Source organism: Chelonia mydas, chromosome 1, assembly GCF_015237465.2.
Source record: "Chelonia mydas isolate rCheMyd1 chromosome 1, rCheMyd1.pri.v2, whole genome shotgun sequence".
NCBI classification, from domain to species: domain Eukaryota; kingdom Metazoa; phylum Chordata; order Testudines; family Cheloniidae; genus Chelonia; species Chelonia mydas.
In genome coordinates this window covers 336,817,287-336,837,681 of record NC_057849.1, presented here as the reverse complement: position 1 = coordinate 336,837,681, position 20,395 = coordinate 336,817,287, and the positions used below count along the sequence as shown (strand labels likewise).

The window sequence follows — 20,395 nt, the reverse complement described above, 5'->3', positions numbered from 1 at the left end:
TCCTCTCACACCAGGTTACCCTGGTGTAACTCCACTGGAACAGAAGCTTAGCTGATGTGAAGCAACGTACCTCCATTGAAGCCACTGGATGCTATAATGAAGAGCTGGCTCGCTGGCTTCAATGGTTATTTCAGATTTACGCTATTGTGTCAGTCGCCCATGTAACAGCAGGGGGGACGATGGGTAGAAAGCAAAGAGCAAGGCGAGAAGGAAAGAGAGCAGGAAAATGAGAGAGAGAGAGAGAGAGAGAATAAGAACAATGAAAGAAAGCCAAATAACTAAGTTAGAGAAAAGAAAAAACCAAAGAGACTAAAAGGAGCCCAGAACAAAGGAAAGACAAGGAAAGAGACAAACAAATATGAGAATGGAAGAAAAAAGCAGAAAGGACAGAGGTAACCACAGCAGTCCCTACGTTGTGTTTACGGAGAATTAAGTTGGCCAGCAAGTCGTCAGAGACGAGCAATGAAAAGGTGGGGTTTTGTGACCCACAGACTACTACACAACACAAGGCTAGTCTACACGACACCAGCTCTGCTGACACAGCTATACAAGCAGAGCCCCCTCGTAGAGGTGCAGCATATGCTGACAGAAGGAGTTTTTCTGTTGGCATAGCAATATTGCCCTCCCCACCCCCCGTGGTAGCACTCTTCTGTCAGTACAGCTACATTTACATGGTGGGGACGCTGGTGGTTTCTGGCATAGCTATGTCAGCTGGGGGAGGGGGAGGTTTCATATCTCTGACCAACATAGCTATGCTGACAAAAATTTGTAACACTGACCTGCATTAATGTGTTCACCCTGGTAACTGCTCTAATGATTTGCAACACAGAAGGAAAGCAGCATTAAAAATACCTTCACAGGGATAATCCCCACTCTCCCACACTCAACATTTATTGAAATCAATAGAAAGATTCCTTCTATTACACATGGGACAACTGAAGCCCAGAGAGGTTAAGCGACCTGCCCCCAGGGACAAAGGAAGAGTTAGGGATAGAAGCCACATCTCCTGTGCCTTAACTCAGAAATCATCCTTACTCCTCAAGGGGAATTTTGCCTGGTCTGGGGTTTCACTACAAGCCATAACTTGAGTTGAGGTAAACGTTTTGATGATGCTGAGTCAAGCTGCAAGTAAACCTGCAGGCTGCTTTGTGACTTGGGGTAGAAAGCATAACGCTGCAAACGTGCTGACTTTGCGATGCCATGCAAAATGTGCCATTGGCTGAGTTTCGTTTTGAGTTGTCGTCTTCGCCTGAATCCGTAACTCGGGGCAGCTCTCAGGGGTGCAAATGAAAGCAACTCTCACCCAAGAGGAAAAGCATCGAAAAAAAATTTCCTTCCAAACGAAACTGACAAGATTTGCCCAGTCCAGCCCAACTTTACGGGGAAAATTCATCCCTCAGGCATGTCCCCTGAAGTCAAATTTGGTCCTACTCTAACATAGCAACAACAGACACAATTGGTATAAAAATTGCACATGCTTTAGGGGAACTGGAGAGTATAATCGTGGACTTGCAACTCTAAAAAGTCAGGCTTCTACCATCTGCACTAAAAGAGAGCTCCCTTAGCCAGCAGCAGTAGTAGGTCCCTTAGCCTTTCTGGGAGTCTAGCCATTAGAGGGCACCACTCAGTTACTTACCTATACAAAGCCACTACACTATGGGTCTGGTTTTCCGCCTTTTCACTCCAATTTTACATTGCAGCAGTGCCATTACCTTCACTGGAATTATTTCTGGTTTACACCAGAATGAGACATTATGTCCCAAAACACATTTCTCAGGAGACTTTCATTATATTATTGTTATTATTACAATAGTGCCTAGAAGCTCCAGTCAGAGATCAGGACCCTACTGTAGTAGGGACTGTACAAACACAGTAACAGACAGTCACTGCCCTGAAAAACAACGAGGTGTCCGGTGGCACCTTAAAGACTAACAGATTTATTTGGGCATAAGCTTTCGTTGGTAAAAAACCCCACTTCTTCAGATGCCCTGAAGAACTTACAACCTATCATAGCCAACTTAGACAAAGGGCTGGTCTACACGACAAGTTCTTGCACTGCAAACAAGAACTGACTCTACCGTGCCCCAGCTTGCCATAAAGCCCACAGGAAGCCACTTTATCCCCATTTCATAGATGAGGGGCAGAGCAGTAAAGGGTTTTGCCCTTAGATTATATAGAAAATCTATGGTAGAGCGGGGAATTGAACCTAGGTCACCTAAGTCAGAGTCTGAGCCACAAAACCTCCACACGCCCTTCGCCCTTAACCAAATCCACCAGCCTAATAGGTTTAAACTGAGTAACTAGTGGTCAAAAAACCCTGAATGATAAACTAGAAGAAATGGACAGCAGACCCCACAGCATTCTCAGTAAACAAACAAACAGGTTTCAAATGCAAACGATGAGAGCATATTTTTAACAAGCCGTTTTACCTGCAGGTGGGTCCATTCTGTATTTATTCTCTTGACACCAACCGACTGGTCGAAGTCTGCAATCCAAGTAAAACAACCACTGGTCATAGGATTCAGTCTCCTCCAATCCCACATAGCGAAGGCGTAATCTTCCTCCAACATTTTCAACCACACTAACTATCCAGTACTGAAAAGGGTTCTGGGAATCCTGCAGCTCTATTAAGGAATCAACTGTAATGAGGTCTACAGGGTTTTTTCCTCGCAGAGGCTGTTTGAATAGAAGCAAAACTCCTTATTTTAAATTTTATTTGAAGACGTCTCAAGGAAACAGACGACAGCAGAAGATTATTTTTGTTTTTCACACCATCATCCAAGCTATCAGCAAACAGTCTGTTCTCCTTCTCTTTTACCCAACGGCTTCCAAGTGCAAATTCAGAAGAAAACAGAAAACAACAGTTGTGCTAATTTCTCAACCAACAAAAAAATAAAATTGCAGTTGGACCTTTTAGGATTCTTAGGAATCCACCTAGTAGGATTCTTCCTAAGGACTCAGGGCCCAGTCCTGCTAGGGGATTTCACCCCCTCTGACTTTAAGTGGTGTTTGGGGTCTATATCCCGTCACAGGACTGGGCCCTGAAATTAACCTAGAAGGCATGCTACTCAGAGCACGATCCTGAAAGCCCCCTGTGCACAGAGCTCTCATTCACCACGGACTTGATCCTGCTTCCACTGCTGCCAGTGGCAAACCTCCTACTGATCTCAATGGGGGCAAGATTGGGGGAATTTGAAGGCCACTAAGTCCATGGAAGACACCCATTGACTTCAAAATGCATGAGATCAGGAGCTAAAAGACAGCGGATTTCTGGATCAGGCCCTCATAGCTGATTCTGTAAAGTGAAACAAGAGGTCCCAATGACAAGGTGTATTTCCTTACACACCGAGTACTTTCTAAGGCCCTGATCCTGCAAACACTTATGCACAGGCTCAGCTTTACCACTGCAGTACCGCCAACCTCAAGCACTCAAAACCATGAGTCAGGCTCTAAAAAAAAAAAAAAAAAAATCATGCAATTGGGATAAAAATCACGAGTGGGGTTCCTCCCCCCCAAAATAATAAATTTTGGATTCTTTTTATTTCCCTTCAGGTTTCTGAGCCTTTGAGTGCACTTGACTCACATTTTCAAGCTTTTCTCTGAAATTCATGAGGGCTAGAAACGTACTTTTTTTTTTTTAAATGAAAGCTAAGATTCTCATGCACAAATCTCTTGATTCCAGGAGTTGGGGCTTTAAGAAATACACTAAAAAAATCATTAGATTCACGATAAAATTCTGAGAGTTGGCAACCCTGTTTCTGCAAGCAGTCCCACAGCAATGAAATTAAGCACATGCGTAAGTGTTTGAAGGATCAGGGCCTAAACTGTTAGCTGTTTGTGTACCAAGCCTGTTGAAGGAAACAGACAGTAAAAACCAATAGCTTTTATAGGGATTTCTAAAAGACTTTGCAAATGGTTCATATTAGGGCTGGTTGGAATTAAAAAAAAAAGGGGGGGGAAGCCAGTATTTGAAAAAAAAAAAAAAATGTCCCTGTTTCCCTCATTCCAAAAATTTGCAAAAATTTGAAATTCAAACTTCAGCCAGCGTTAGAGTTGATCAACAAAATGGAGAGGAGGGTTGGAATCACAATATTTCTTTTGGAATTTGTTCCCATTTATTTTTAATATTGTAAAAAATAAGTTTGAAATTGTGTAACATGAACATTTTCAACCAGCTCTGTGAATAGTTGACACATCTCAGTGCAATACATTTGCTTACAGTATTAGCAACTTTCTTATTGAATTTATTAAATGCATCCATACAATCTCAAAGGATCATGTCATGGCAAAATGCTGTTTCTAAATATAACATCATGGAATTCTGATTAATGTGATTTTTCTTCCATACAATTGCTTCAGTGCAATAAAACATTCTTTAACATCAAAGGATATAGTAACACTGTAATGACTTAATTTATTATAATAGATGTCTGGCCATTATAAAGCTAATATTGCTTCTCTGATCTGCACGCTAGAAGCTAAGCCAAACAATCAGTTGTCACTTATCCATGAGAGCAGAATGCTAACATTAATATTTGGATTGTATTGAGTATTAATTTTGAAAGTACAGCAAGAACACTTTTATGAACAGCTCCATACAGAAAATTACCTTGTTAAATCAATATGCAATGATAACAATGATCTGCAGTGCTGATTAACAGTAATTCTATTTACCAGTGGTTACAAACTCAGCATGATGTCCTGTATTACCCACATACCTCGCACATAACAGAGCAGAACACCATTAAATACAAGATTGCAAATTGTTTCTATCCAAGCTGCTGTTTCCTCCCTCCACACTTCTGCCCTTGTTGCCTGCCTGTTTCTTCTACCAACATCAAAGGAGGTAGGGTAGAGCCTACAATAGGGGCTTATTCTGATCCCATTCACACTCGTTTGGAATTGCACCAGGGTGAGATGGGCGTCAAGCCCTTAGGCTCTCTGCATAGTCTAGCTGGGAGCATGAAAGTGACTGTGGATCCATCTACCATGATGCTACGTCTACACTACACCTTATGTCGACATAACTTAGGTTGTGTAGGGGTGTGACTAAATGACCCCCTGAGTGGCATAAATTACACCAACATAAGTGCCAGTGTGGACAGCGCTGAGCTTCTGCCGCCCGCAGGGGCTGGAGTAGATAAGCTGCCGGGGAGCTCTCTCCAGCTAAGAGCAGCTACATTAGAGAGCTTACAGTTGCACCACTGTAGCCATGCCCTGTTTCTTTGAATGTTTAGGATTTTTGGCCTTGCGGACTGAAAAACCCTGGCGATATTCTACTAAGCCTACCCTGTGGCTAACTAGAGAAGTACCGACAGTCGTTAAAAACGAGTGCGTGTGTGTGTGACTTGCACGAGTGGGCAGAAACAAAGCGATCAAAGTGAGGAGTGTCTTGAAATGCATCTGCATTTGAAAGGTAAACAAGCGTTTACACAGCTGTAAACCATATGTTTACTACTCTGAATCCATCCAAGGCAGGGCAGAAGACCAATCTCCTCAGGGAATATCCCAGCACTGCAGATCCTGCAAGCCTGTTCTATATATGCCTGAACCACTAGGCGGCGCTACCGCACGTATTGCAGGCATCTCTTATCGCACCAATTGCTACTGTAAGCGATTGCGCCTGCAGGAAAATCATTCTGCCAACCCCCAAGGCAGCATTCAGTCTAGAGCACTGAGAGTCCCGACAGGGAAGCTGCCAATTTCACACAGTTTCAGGACGAAACCATAAATGGGGCCAAGATTTACTCGACGGGGACTGAGCACCTCAGCGCATCTTGCCACGAACCTGGTTTGGGATTGGCACTTTTAAGTAAGCCTGACACCGGGTGAGTTTGGCATGGACGTCGTTCACCTTGCAAACATGCTCGGTGCCTCGAGCTTCAACCAGCTGGCTGTGTTTTTACCCGTCCCCTCGTCTCACCTGAGCAAAACAGAGAGACTCCCTATTGCCAGCAGAGCTTTCGTGCACTAATCGCCAAATGCTGTCCCCAGAGGGACTGGACTTTGCGCTGGGGAGATCCAGGGGGTCAGAGGGAAAATGAATTCTCCCTACATGGGCAGAGCCACCCCACAGCTTTGTCTAGCATCGGCCTATGGACTGACCAGTGGATCCAGCGAATCCCCCCCCACTTGCCTGCTGGCTCTACACCCTAACACCCGGCTGGCTGGAGAGACCTGTGGCGCTGTACTCCATGGGGCAGACCCCCTCAGGCCCCTCCCTCAAACTCCACAGTGAAGAGACGTAGATTCTTCTGCCTTTGGGGCTTCCTGTGTCTCTTACTTGGGCCTACAGTTGATATGAACTCCCTCCTATAGGGTTCCAGTAGGAAGACACCTTTGACCTCAATGGGCACTGGATCAGCCCCATTAGGTTACGTCTACACTGTAGCTGGGAGGTGTGATCCTAGCATGGGTAGACAGACTCACGCTAGCTCTCCTTAAGTTAGTGCGCTAAAACTAGCAATGTGGATGTTACGGCAGGGGCGGCGGCTCAAGCTAGCAGCCCAAGACCATGCCCGCCTGGCCCCCTGGGTCCAAACTGAGGTGGTTACCCCAATCATAGAATCATAGAATCAGGGTTGGAAGGGACCTCAGGAGGTCATCTAGTCCAACCCCCTGCTCAAAGCAGGACCAATCCCCAACTAAATCATCCCAGCCAGGGCTTTGTCAAGCCTGACCTTAAAAATATCTAAGGAAGGAGATTCCACCACCTCCCTACGTAACGCATTCCAGTGTTTCACCACCCTCATAGTGAAAAAGTTTTTCCTAATATCCAACCTAAATCTCCCCCACTGCAACTTGAGATTATTACTCCTTGTTCTGTCATCTGGTACCACTGAGAACAGTCTAGATCCATCCTCTTTGGAACCCCCTTTCAGGTAGTTGAAAGCAGCTATCAAATCCCCCCTCATTCTTCTCTTCCGTAGACTAAACCATCCCAGTTCCCTCAGCCTCTCCTCATAAGTCATGTGTTCCAGTCCCCTAATCATTTTTGTTGCCCAAGCCGCGGCCCCCGCTGCAATGTCCACACGGCTATTTTTAGCGGCTAACTTAAATGGAGCTAGTGCGAGTCTATCTACCTATGCCAGGATCACACCTCCCAAGTTCAGTGCAGACACACCCAAAGGGGATACACAGACACTGCAAGCACAGAGCCCTATATTTTAATGTTGAACATTGCTATAATACAAACATTGTGCCATGTTATTAAATATAAACTGCAATCTAATACATACGCCTTCCAGTAAATTTGCAGGTGCCGTTCGGGAACCTGTCAGATCGTGTATAAGAAATGCCGTCCAGTCAGTGTACTTCTCTTTGATTGCTGGGGGAAAAAATAAAAGAAACATTTAGCACTGCAGAGGACACCACGTACATTATAGAGCCACTTTCCATGGTCACGACAAGTATGGCCATGGGCTTATCAGCTCTGGGCGTTTGCTGTATCCAACAGAAAACAGAGCCAAGAGTTTAAAGTTTTAGATGCAAATACAGTTTGCACTATGAAAGAATAGGCCCCAGAGAGTCCACACGCACACACACAGAGTCAGATCCTTAGCTGGTGGAAGTAGGTGTCGCTCCATGGAAGTCAAGGACATTGATTTACACCAGATGAGGAGGCGGATGACCAGCGGCATCTTCCCAATCACAAGCTTCATGTTCACCACTTAGGCTCACACTTGTTATAAAAGGTATCTCTGAATGTTTTATAAATCACCCCAGAGGACAAAAGCCATGATCACATCCAACCCACTGACAAGGCAGTAACATGGAAACTCCACACGGCATTCTTCCCAGGTAACAGACAAAGCAGCCCTTAGGACATCACTAACTAGCTACTGAATAAATATGTTTGTGAAAAGCTAAGGAAGGATTGAACCAAATTCCTAGGTACTTCTATTCTGCTTCACAATATCTGATCCACTATCTTCTAGCCAAACAACACACACCTGTATCTTCTTAGGATTTAGCATTAACTAATTTGTTAGATTTAAGCTGGAATTTACAAAGCCATCTGTGGGATTTAGATACGCAATTCCTTTTAAAAGGAGTGGAAACTGGGCACTCAAGCCCCTTCGGGAACTCAGAAAGCCTCAGTCTTATTACAAAAAACCTCCTGTAATTAATCTTGTGTTTTTGCAACTGAGGAGCTCTGAGGATACATTCTAATTTCACCTGCCTATAATTGGGAGTTAGAGATCAGATTTTTTTTTCAGACCCAATTTACACAAGGGTTAGATAATATACTGATAAACAGATATACTGTTATATTTCTAAACATAGCAATGGTAGCTGCAAAAGAAAAAAAAATTATAGTCAAAGGAAAATTGGAAGCTTCATTCAGAACAAGCAACTGGATAGAGGATTTAGAGACCATCATCCCCTAGCGGCATGCAGTAACTATAGTGCTAAAAATACAGGGTCAGATCCTCAGCGACTGACGTCAATGAAGCTATGCCAGCTTACACCAGTGGAAGATCTGGCCCAACCGATGTGGAATCCTTTTGTTTGCAGTCTGAGAAACTTTCAGATTAGCCAAGAAACCTTAAAATCCTGATTGTAAATCTTGGAAATCATATCATATTCTTTTGCATTTCTGTACAGCACCTTCCACACTGGATTTTCTAAGCACTTTGTAAATATTAATTAGATGGCACACCTGAGAGGTTGGTATAATCCTGGAGAAACTGAGGCAGATAGCGATTGCATGCCAAGTTTCCTGACAGGGTGCCTACCCTTTTGAAGGTGCAATATATACCTGCAAAACTTCTATCTGCTTTTTTTTGCACCTGCAACACATGTCGTGGTTGCAAATCTGAATGCTTGCATCTCTAACAAGGCTGTTTGCAATTGCAGTCGGGTAGCTAGAGCAACAAGTATTCAGATTTGTAGAGTATGTCAAGTGCAGACACAACAGTGCAAGCGCAAATGTTGCAGGCTCAATTTTCACTTCGAGATGAGGAGTCCAGGCCGAAGCCCTTTTAAACAAGTACAATAACAGGGTTCAAAAAAGAACTTGATAAATTCATGGAGGACAGGTCCATCAACGGCTATTAGCCAGGATGAGCAGGAATGGTGTCCCTAGCCTCTCTTTGCCAGAAGCTGGGAATAAGCTACAGGGGATGGCTCACTTGATGATTACCTGTTCTCTTCATTCCCTCTGGAGCACCTGGCATTGGCCACTGTTGGAAGACAGGACACTGGGCTAGATGGACCTTTGGTCCGACCCTGTAGGGACATTCTTACCCTTTAGTGACTTGCTCGGGGGTGCCCAGTACGTCTACACCACTATGAGAAATAACTTACAGCCACTATGAGAAATAACTCAGAACCTAAAGCATCATCTTGGGAACTGATTTTCTCATACACTCCGGCCACTTTATGCTGCTCTGGTGGCAGAGAAGGACCTTAAAGGGTATGTCTCTGCTGCAATCCCAGGGTACAAGTGCACCTCGCAGAGATATACCCAGCCAGCTATCTAGCCAGCTTAGGTACCGGAAGAGCAAAGCTGCAGCAACCCGGCCTTCAGCGGCAGCTCTACAAGCCCTCCTGGAACCCTGGGAAATCACTTGTGGGGCTAGCCTGTGCTGAAGCACATGAGGCCACGGCCTCACCGCTCCTAGTACCTGAGCTTAGACAGGTCTCTGCAAGCGGCAATCGCATCCTGTGACTGCAGAGTAGACATAGCCAATGAGGGTAGAAGTGCCCTCCGGGAAATGCCCCCAGCATACGAAGGCTCCAGTGCCCCAACACCCAGTCCCAACACAGGGAGCACGTCACGAGCAGGAAAAGGGTGTGGCCAGAGTTCATTGCGATCTGCCTCTTTTTTTGATTTTCACGGCCCACAAGGCAGAATGGGAGTCAGAGGAGCTCAGAATCCTCTCTCACTGAGAAGGCCCGCAGGCTTGTCTACACATAGCGCTATTCCAGAATTGATGCATGGGTGGACACACTTATTCTAGAATAGGAATGTCCATACATGAAGTTACTTAGGGATAGTTATTGTACTTGAAGTTCACACCCTACATTAATTCAAATTAGCTTTCAAGTGTAGACAAGCCCCCAAAAGTCACCTGAAAGCAATTCTGGCTGTTGGTGCCAGGTTCCACAGGAGAGTCAAAAGCAACGCATAATGACGGGTATTGAAGGTGCTGATAGATTTAATTTTATTTGCATGAATGTACAACTTCTTTCCACTACCCAAAGGCAAAGGCAGCTTCCATATCATATCCAGCTCGGAAGCCCGACAGGCTAGGCTCCAAACAAATGGAAAGAATACAGCTGCTGCAGAAGCTGGCCTGACACTACCTTCTTCCTGACCTTCCCCACAAAGTGAAGGCTGGACCTTGGGAGATAATTTATGCCTTTTGTCTTGAACAAGGGCTGGCCCACCCCCTATTTGAAGATTACTGGGCCCAGACTTTGCTCACAGGCTTTTACCAACAAAGGCAGCACAATTCCTCACGGCCACCAAGAAGTAAATTTTTACACAGGTTTGCCACTTCCTGCTCCCTCCCAGAAGAAACCACATTGAGTCAGCTGCATTCTGGGCCTTCCTCAACTAAAAGGATTTGCTTCTTTGTGATTAGGCTGCAGCGTTCCTGAACCAAAAGCTTCAGGCAGCCCCATAAGATACCAGCCCATCATTTTACCCTGCTCTTACACAAGGGAAAGTCACCTGTTAATTCACTGATAGGAGTGATAATGCTGTTAGCTGGCCTACAGCCAGCCTGATGGGAATCCAAAACCTTCTGAGCGCTTGCAAATCAGAGCCATTAATTTGCTGTCGTGCTCATTTCTCCAGAAGTTATGGGGCTTGAGAAAGCAGTGAAATAGCTCCATAATCTGAAATTTTATGCCAGACTTAAATGTCGGAGTAAATTCTGATATTTGGTGGGAACTGAAACTGTCTAGTCTCTTTATCTGAGTATTTCTGAGACACCTAACGATGCTGCTGTGCTAGGTAAGGACCAACTACCAAGGACCTGATCTAGCTACCACTGAAGTGAGTCAAATGCTGCAGCTGACTTTAGTGGGAACAGGACTGGACCTAAAAGGTGTCAAAAGATGAAATAATTCCACCAAAGACCCAAAAGCCATGGGGGAGATTGTGCCCTTACGCACAACTCTGTGTAGGCCGCAGCACCCGCAGACTAACCTCTTCTTCCTTCTTGCTCTGAAGGGGAAGTGATTTACTGCAGCCCTTCAAAGATGCAACCTATTCCCCTTCCCCAGCCACCAGAGCACTGGGGGAGGAGGAGCCATGGCTCCACCGAATCGCCGTCCCCTTGCTCGCTAAAGGGAGTGAGTGGAATTCAGCCACTGCACTCCACACAGCACATGAAGATCTGGGTAAGTCTAGCATGGTAGTCTAGGAAGGGAGCTTACTGCATAGTCGTGCGAGGGCTATTCACAAGCTGGCCCTAGATCAGTACCTGTTTTCAAGTGCGTGGGGGTCAGTAGCATTTCTACCATTAGCGATACACCGATCAGTATTTGGTAGCCGAGGTGATACCCCCGGATGCTGTATTGTTCTAACCATGGATCGCATTCATTCTGTGCAGCATTTCACATGTCCCAGACACAGGCTGAACATTTACCTGAGGACTCCTCTCCCCGCCCCCGTGAGGCAGAAAACGTTTATTCTCCCCATATGACCCACCCGGAAACCGAGGCGCAGACAGATCAAGCACCAAAGTGCCGAATGTGGGCATTCACTTCGAGTGCCCAAAGTGAGCCTAATATCCAGAGGCGCTCAGCACCCACAACTCCAAGTGAAGTCAATGAAAGCCACGGGTGCTCAGCGTCTCTGGAAAAAAATCAAGCCCAGAGGGTCTCCAGGAGGAGAGCCAAAACCAGAGGCTGCTTTTGTCCAAGGGGCCTGATCCAAAGCCCTTTGAAGCCAACAGGAGCTATTAACTAATGAGTTTTGGGTTAGCTGTGCAGAAGTTCTGGTAGGGGAGTCAGCGCTGTTTCTAGGTCTGAGCCCCATTTCTCAATGCTTTGGGCACTTGTCGTGGGGTAGCACTTTGACCACTGACTCTTAAGCCCCTAGGCGCTGATGGGCAGGAAAGCAGGCATATGGGGGTGATGGCAGCTCATCAGCAGCTCGAAAAATGCCAGTGAAGCCTCCATGGCAGACTTAGGAGTCTAAAGAGGCAGATAGGTGCTGAAGGACCTTTAGAAATCTGGCCCCTGACATGCCAAAGTGAGTGACAGAGACAGGATCAGAACTCAGGACTCCCAACACTGGCTCTTTCCTCTCCTATGCTCCTTCTTTAAAAGCCCATTCTCTAATGGCATTTGAACTATGTAGTCAGTTTTACAGAGCCAAAGATCTTCCAAATGTATTTAAATTAGCGAAATTAAAAGTACTGTGTTTTAGCTTGTGTAAAATAATGATTAAACTAGTCTCTAACTTCCCCATATCTTATGTAGCACCATTTTTGCATCAATTTCTCTGGCGGAACCAGGAGATTTATGGCCTTTAATATATTTAAAGCACAGCAATAGCTGGAAGAGAAACTATGTATAAATGCCTTCTTTTTTTCACCATTCCTGGTCTCTGTTCTATTCCTGTCTGCTTGCTTTAGAATCAGAAACTCCAGTCTAATCTGAAACACCAGTGGGAACACAGGAATTGCCATACAGAATCAAATCAGAACAACGGTCCAGCTAGTCTAGTATCCTGTCTCTAATAACGGCGAGTGGCGGATTCACCAAAGGAAGCTAGCCGAGCTACGGGACAACAAGCTGCATTGTATTTTGGCTCACACATCAATCAAGTTGTCAGCCCAGTTCTGACGCTGACGCTTTGTGCTTAGTGATGATGTGGGACGCAGACAGAACCCAGGTTTCAGAGTAACAGCCGTGTTAGTCTGTATTCGTAAAAAGAAAAGGAGTACTTGTGGCACCTTAGAGACTAACCAGTTTATTTGAGCATGAGCTTTCGTGAGCTACAGCTCACTTCATCGGATGCATAGCATATCGTGGAAACTGCAGAAGACATTATATACACACAGAGACCATGAAACAAAACTTCCTCCCACCTCACTCCCCCGCTGGCAACAGCTTATCTAAAGTGATCCTCAAGTAGAGCCATTTCCAGCACAAATCCAGGTTTTCTCACCCTTTCCCCCCCCCCCCCCAAACAGGGGAGTGAGGTGGGAGGAAGTTTTGTTTCATGGTCTCTGTGTGTATATAATGTCTTCTGCAGTTTCCACGATATGCTATGCATCCGATGAAGTGAGCTGTAGCTCACGAAAGCTCATGCTCAAATAAACTGGTTAGTCTCTAAGGTGCCACAAGTACTCCTTTTCTTTTTAGACAGAACCCAGTTTGGAATTTTCAGGGCTGGCAGGCAGAAAAAAACCCACCCAGGATTTTCCAAATGCCTAGTGATTTTGGATGCATCAATTTTCAGCAGCCCAGTTTTCAGAAAGTTCTATACACCCGGCCCCTTGTAAATCAAGCCCCTTTTAAGCTGTCTCAACCTGAGTACCCAAAATCACAATGCACTTTTTAAAATCTTGGCCTTTGTTTTTTTACACTGATTTCAACCAACTCAACAGCAGTTGCCTGACTTCCTCACGGTCATCTCTTTTGGGTCTTTGTCCTAACTGCTCTCATTTTCTTTTTTCTAAATAGTGATCCATGGGGCTGAGGTAACTTTGTGTCTCTTCCTTCGACAGGGACATGTTTATTGCAGACTCTACTTAGGTTCTCCCACACAGGACCCGTCATGCTGAATCTATCTGTAGGATCTAAGCCAACTTCTGCCATTTCACGGAAGTCAGATCGAACAAAGAAAGCCAGCTCAACAAATTCTTTCAAACAGCTTTCTTTCATCCAGCACGGTAGTTCTCTCCTCATAATTCACTACAGAAGCAATGCTTTACCAAGTGATCACTGAAACCTTTAGACAGAGTCCCACAGATTTTTTGGGGGGAAGGGGAAGGAGAGTGTAGCCAACTGATTCAAAGCCACACAGACAGCATTGCATGTTTGCTTTGGTGGGGTTTTTAAATTAACTGCCCTAATCCAAATTCTGATCACAATGCATTTATATTCTCATCATCTCTTCGGAAGCCATTCAGCATTACTTCTGCCTGGACTGTGTGCCACTTACACAGACGAGGTGGGTGAGGTAATATCTTTTATTGGACCAACAACACTGTATGAGACTTTATACCGACAGGAAACATCCTTTGCTTTGTAAATCCAATAGATTTCCGGTTCAGAGACTTTAAGATGGTTTTGCTGGGGTGGAGACTCTGATCTGGTTTTCAATGTGTGAATGCACGCTGGGTAGGGATGAGCGCCCAAAGTCGTCTGCATCATTTAACCCTCTGCAGTGGAGCTGTGCAGAGGATCCCTCCCAAAGAGACCTATGCACAAAAAAGAGGGGTGGCTCTAAACAGGCCAGCAGACAAGGCAGCATTCAAGGTGGGCTGGGGTGTTGCCATGGGACTACAATGGAACTATTCATGGTACTGTGTGTTCTTCGAGTGCTTGCTCGTGTCCATTCCAATAGGCGTGTGTAGGAAGGTTTTACCCGAGCGGTCCCCGTCGGGTCGGCTGTGGAGCCCCCTGGAGTGGCGCCTTTCATGGAGGTGCATATAGGTCCCTGCCGACCTGCTGCCTGCTCAGTTCCTTCTTGCCGGAATACTCCGACAGAGGGGGAGGCGGGCGGGATTTGGAATGGACATGAGCAACACATCTCAGAGAACAACAATTACAAGATGGTAAGTAACCGTTTTTTCTTCTTTGAGTGCTTGCTTGTGTCCATGCCAATAAGTGACTCCCAAGCAGTTTCCCCGGAGGAGGGGTCGGAGTTTACAGAGTTGCTGAATGCAGGACTGCCCTGCTGAAGGCCGCATCGTTTCTCACCTGTTGAGTGATGGTGTGGATGGAAGACCACTTTGCTGCTTTGCATATGTCCTGAATAGGGACTTGCATGCAGAATGCGGTGAAGAAGCCTGCACTGTTGTGGAGTGTGCCCTCAGTGCTGGGGCAGGGATCTTAGCCAGGTCGTAGCACATTCTGATGCAGGACGTGATCCACAACCACATAGAATCAGAGTTACGAGATGGTAAGTAACCGTATTGTAGTCTCAGTGCAGGATCAGGCCTTGAGACAGAGGGTGTGTGCACCATTGCCCTCTACTGGATGGAATGTCAGATCTGTTCCAGCATATGTGATTTCGTTTCCCATGAAACACACGTCTACAGAGGATACAAACAGCTACACTAACAGATCTCCTGTAGCTCAAGTTGTGCAATCCTATGTTATTTGGAGAGGTTTAGCAGGTGACCTTGGAGCCACAGATTGGTTACGCATAGGTAGGCTTGGAAGAATTAATTTTTTCTTGGTAAATGTTGATCAATGTCAATTTCACCATACGCACACATACACTGTCGACTGTCATTAAATAACTATAATCTAACCCTCCTATTGTCTGGCATCCCCCCAGCTCCCCACCACTGTGAACATTTAAATTGATAAACACAAAAACAAAATACTTAAAACCCACAATTTTGCACAACTGAAAGTGTAAGTCAATAAAAATTGGAAAAAATGCATAAAATAAACCAATATTATCCACTTAAATTATAAAATAAAAGATCTAATTCTGCCAAGTCTACACATAAGTGTATGTGCAAGTGCTTCTTTGGGGCCTTGTTCACTGAATTCAGGAATCAGTGCAGATGTTCCTCCTTTCTCTTCTGGGGCTAGAAGGCCAGCCATATTTTCACCTACACTGAATCCTATATTAAAGCCTTTTTTTCCAATAAAAATGCAACTGAAGCAACTGGAGAAAAGTAAACTGGCTAGAAACATAGGGACAGGTTCTGCTCTTCCTTGCATCCACATACATCCACACTCGCTGGACTAAGGCCACTGGAACCACTCCAGATTTACGCTGGTGTACAGAGAGCAAAGTTCGACGCAAAAGCTCCATCTGCAGAAAGCCCTCCTTTACTGCATCACTCTTCTGCATGCATCTTCCATGTGTAAAATACAAAGCTCCACTACCCCCTTAAACCAGAGAACATTCATTTCAAACAGTAGCTCCCAATTTGGAAATAAAAAGAAAAGTGAGCAAATGCAATTTTTAAAGCACAGTAAAAAACAATCAACCACTTCAATACAAAGGCTGCATTTATTCCTTGGACCTTACTGAGAGTCTTAGAAGGGATTTAAGGCTTAAATGGGGTTCAGAGCCACCAAAAAATGTGTACCATGCACAAAAACAATTTCAGAGCTTCTTTCAACTCTGCCCCCTATACAACCTCACCTCGCCGTCACCTCTAGTCTTAGGTCTGTCCTAATTCCCCACTTGCTCCCTGTGCTCCTCTCACCTCACTTATCCATTCATCTCCTTTTCCTGGGCAAGGGATTCTGGGACACACTGGGGAATTAAAGGCTGCAGACAATCGCACACAAATAGGGCAGGTGAGCTGCTGAGGGCGGGTTGCTGGGTTAAATGGTGCAGGAAGCTGTACATGGTATCCCTAGAGCCAGTTACCACAGTAGCCTTTCTCCAGTCTTCACCGTCAGCTCTTCAGAAAAGGGACTTTGTTAGTGCTAGTAAGACCTCAGTTGGAGTGTTATGTCCAGTTCTGGGAGCCACATTTCAGGAAAGATGTGGACAAATTGGAGAAAGTCCAGGGGAGAGCAACAAAAATAATTAAAGGTCTAGAAAATGTGACCTATTAGGAAAGATTGAGAAAATTGGGTTTGTTTAGTCTGGGGGGAAAAGAAGACTGAGGGGGTACATGATAACAGTTTTCAAGTACACCTCTACCCCGATATAACGCGGTCCTCAGGAACCAAAAAATCTTACCGTCTTATAGGTGAGACCGCGTTATATCGGGGTAGGGAGAGGAACCGCTCCCCGCCCCAGCTCACCTCCGCTCCGCCTCCACCTCCTCCCCTGAGCGCGCCGCTGCCACTCTGCTTCTTCCTCCCTCCCTTCCAGGCTTCCCTCGCCAAACAGCTGATTGGCGCAGCAAGCCTGGAAGGGAGGAGAAGCGGAGCTGCGGCGCGCTTGTGGGAGGAGGCGGAGTGGAGGTGAGCTGGGGGCAGGGGCAGCAAGTAAGGGCGGGGGTGCAGAGGAACCGCTTACAGTAACACGAATTCAGATATAAGGAGGTAAAGCAGCCCCGCTCCTCGGAGCGCTGCTTTACCGCGTTATATACGAATGTGTGTTATATCGGACCGCATTATATCAGGGAGGGGTGTACATAAAAAGTTGTTTCAAGGAGGAGGGTTGAAAAATTGTTCTTCTTAACCTCTGAGGACAGGACAAGAAGCCAGGGGCTTAAATGGCAGCAAGGGAGGTTTAGGTTGGACATTAGGAAAAACTTCCTAACTGTCAGGGTAGTTAAGCACTGGAATAAATTGCCTAGGGAGGTTGTGGAATCTAAGTCACTGAAGGTTTTTAAGAACAGGTTAGACAAACAACTAACAGGAGTCCTGCCGTGAGTGCAGGGGACTGGACTAGATGACCTACTGAGGTCCCTTCCAGTCCTACACTTCTATGATTCTATATAAACACACTAGAGAGCTGGTAGCTAATTGGAAACTGTCGTTTCAGCAGTGCTGATAACATGGTAACGATACAGGGGAAAAGGCACAAGTGCTCCCATTAAAATAACAGACTGTAACGTTGGGGCTGAAGAGCAATACATGCTGTTGTCGAGTGGATAGACCATGGGCCTACGAGCCAAGAACCTACAGTTCTATTCGTGCCAGTGACTCACTCTGTGATACAGCGGCAACCTATTAACCTCGCTGAGCCTTAGTTTGGCCATTTGTATGATGGGGATAATATTTATCTAGCTCACAAGGGAGTTAAGAGACTATGTTTGCAATCCCATGAAACCCTTGCGTCTGAAGAGCTATATTCAGTAAGACCAGGTATTACTACAATATTGCCAACTCTTGGGAGTTTCATGATAGTTGGTGCTTTTGTTAAAGTCACAGCTCCTAGAGTACATGAGGATCCTGGTTTTTTCTTTTTCTTAAAAATAATTGGCTAGCTCTAGAGAAAAGCCCAAAGCCTACTGGCTCAAAAACCAATAAAAAGAACTCACATGTTTGTTTAAAATCTCATGATTTTTAAGCCAATTTTAAGCCAATTTTATGATTGGGGAGAAGTGGGGCGGGCTGTCTCATTCTTTTTGAATGCTTGGGATTGGCAATCTATGTGATACATTTTCTCCTCCACCAGTCACAGGATTCATACTCTGCTTTTGGTTTCCAGTATCAGCAAGTGGGTCAACAATAGCTTCTTTTGGCACCAGCAGTATTGTACAGTAGGCAAATCGACAATTTCTTCCATTAGACTCTCTTATCTGCCTAGGTTCCATTCCGACGCTTTGTCCTTGAAAGAACAAAAACAACCAGCCCAGAGGCAATGATGATTAAAGCTCAGGTTAGGCGGATGGGTCATGTGATCAGAACGGGTGGTGATAGACTCCTGGAAAAAGTCCTCTATGGTGAGCTGAAACTCAGAAAGCCCAAGAAGAACAGTCAAAGTGAACACTTCAAAGACATGCTTAAGCAAAATTTCAGCTTATGTGGTACACTGATAACTTGGAAGACACAGCCAAAGACAGATCTGAATGGAGAACCACTACCGACGATGGTTGTGCGACACTTTGAGAAAGACAGATGCGAAAGACTGATTGAAAAAAGAATCAAGTGTCATGCCAAATCTTCAGTGGGATCCTAAACATTCTTATATGATGTCTGTTTGCAAGTCTTGCTCTGCACAGATCGGACAGTACAGCCACAAGAGAACACACAAGATACCATGACAACATTGCTGCATAGGATGGACAGCCATATGGATATCACTGTCCATTGCTTCCCTCCTTGAGTCTCAGAAATACTTTCTTTGCCATAATAAACAGGGGAAACATTTCCATGAATATCACGTAGGGTCACTGTATTAAACGGATGTGCAATTTCCCAGCACGAGCATCGTTCATTTGGAGGTTATTGTAAATCCCACTCTCTTTATTACACACACCGTTCATCTGCATCCCTGCACGAGGACGCTCTTTCACAATAAAGAGGTTACTCTACTGAGGATGTGTAGTAGAGCTCCCAAAGCTGCAAACTTCATTCACAAAGAAAGAGCCGACTGATATTTACATGGACAGACATTGCTGCAGGAGCACGGAATTTTTTTTTTTTTTTTTTTTTTGCTTCAGCTGATAATCTACTTTAGTGTAACTATGGCAGTAGCAAGTGAGGGGCAGTGTGATGAGACAAGCTGGGTAGAAATGGGAAGGGAACTATGGAGAGGAAGAAAGTCGTAGCTACATTACCTGCAGAGAGCATATATTGTTCCCTGAGCCTGCACAAGGCCCTTAGTGTGAACTTCATGGGAACAGAGCGAATTGGAAGGAAGGCACCTCTATACAGCATGCCAGGCTCAACTACCACGAGATTTCCTGGCAGGAGGCAGTTGAATCCGCATTAGCTCCCCTCCCAGCCTTTGTCATCCCTCAAGGTGGGGGTTTTAGGGTTCAGGCTTGGGAAGGACAGCTGGGGAGCACAGCATAAAGACAGGCTTCCTACGTGAGCAACCCAAGATCCACAAGGAGAGTATGGTTTCCCTGTGCGACTCCAACGGCCCCGTTTGAGAAATCCAAGTTCCGCATTCAACAGAGTTCACACCAACAGCAGAACACTTAGCCACGATCTTTAAATATCTTAATAAAACAGCATCTTAAACCCTACCTGTTCCAAGGAAGAACTGCTGTGGTCTAGTGAGTAGCGCACAGGCTGCAGACCGAGACTACCTGGGATCTAATCCTAGCTCGGGGCAAGTCACTCCACCTGATCCAAACGCCAGTGAAGACAGTGGCCCTAAGCCTCCTTGTGTCTCAGTCTCCCAGGCTGCAAAATGGTGACAGCAATATGAAAACACCTTTATAAAGTGCTTTGAGACCTGTGGATGAAGTGTTTGAGTTACGATGCACTCAGTTCTCCAGTTACCTGTTCCTGTTTGAAACTGTCAACCGCCCCTGGGATTCGAATAACCCAAAGGGACAATAAAATAATTCAAGCTGGTTGGGAACTGGAAAATTCTGTTCTGCAGGAAAACTGTGACATTTTGGAGGGAAAAAAATATTCCCAATCAAAATGAAAAGATGGTATTTTGAAGGTACCTGCAAAACAAAATATTCTGATAAAAATTTGATTTGGGATTCTTGAAATATTTCATTTTGATGGGGAAACATATTGTATCAATAAGGTAAAAATCTTTTCATTTTATCTTTGTCATTTTGATTCATTTTTCCCCCACTTTAAAATTATATTTATTCATACATAAATACTATAATAAAATTAATCTTTTAATGTAAAATCAAAAAGA

General features: G+C 45.1%; 1 protein-coding gene across 5 annotated transcripts in view; it reads right to left on the bottom strand.

The window, feature by feature from the left end:
* SFMBT2 (Scm like with four mbt domains 2) overlaps positions 1–20,395 on the bottom strand; it is a 192,190-nt gene that overhangs the window by 93,384 nt on the left and 78,411 nt on the right. For all 5 annotated transcript variants that reach the window (XM_037889346.1, XM_043520689.1, XM_037889348.1 and 2 more), the window contains exons 5-6: positions 7,239–7,327; positions 2,430–2,676 (exon numbers count right to left, since the gene is read on the bottom strand). In XM_037889346.1, the coding sequence (XP_037745274.1) occupies positions 2,430–2,676; positions 7,239–7,327 (336 nt within the window). The remainder of the gene's footprint in view (positions 1–2,429; positions 2,677–7,238; positions 7,328–20,395) is intronic.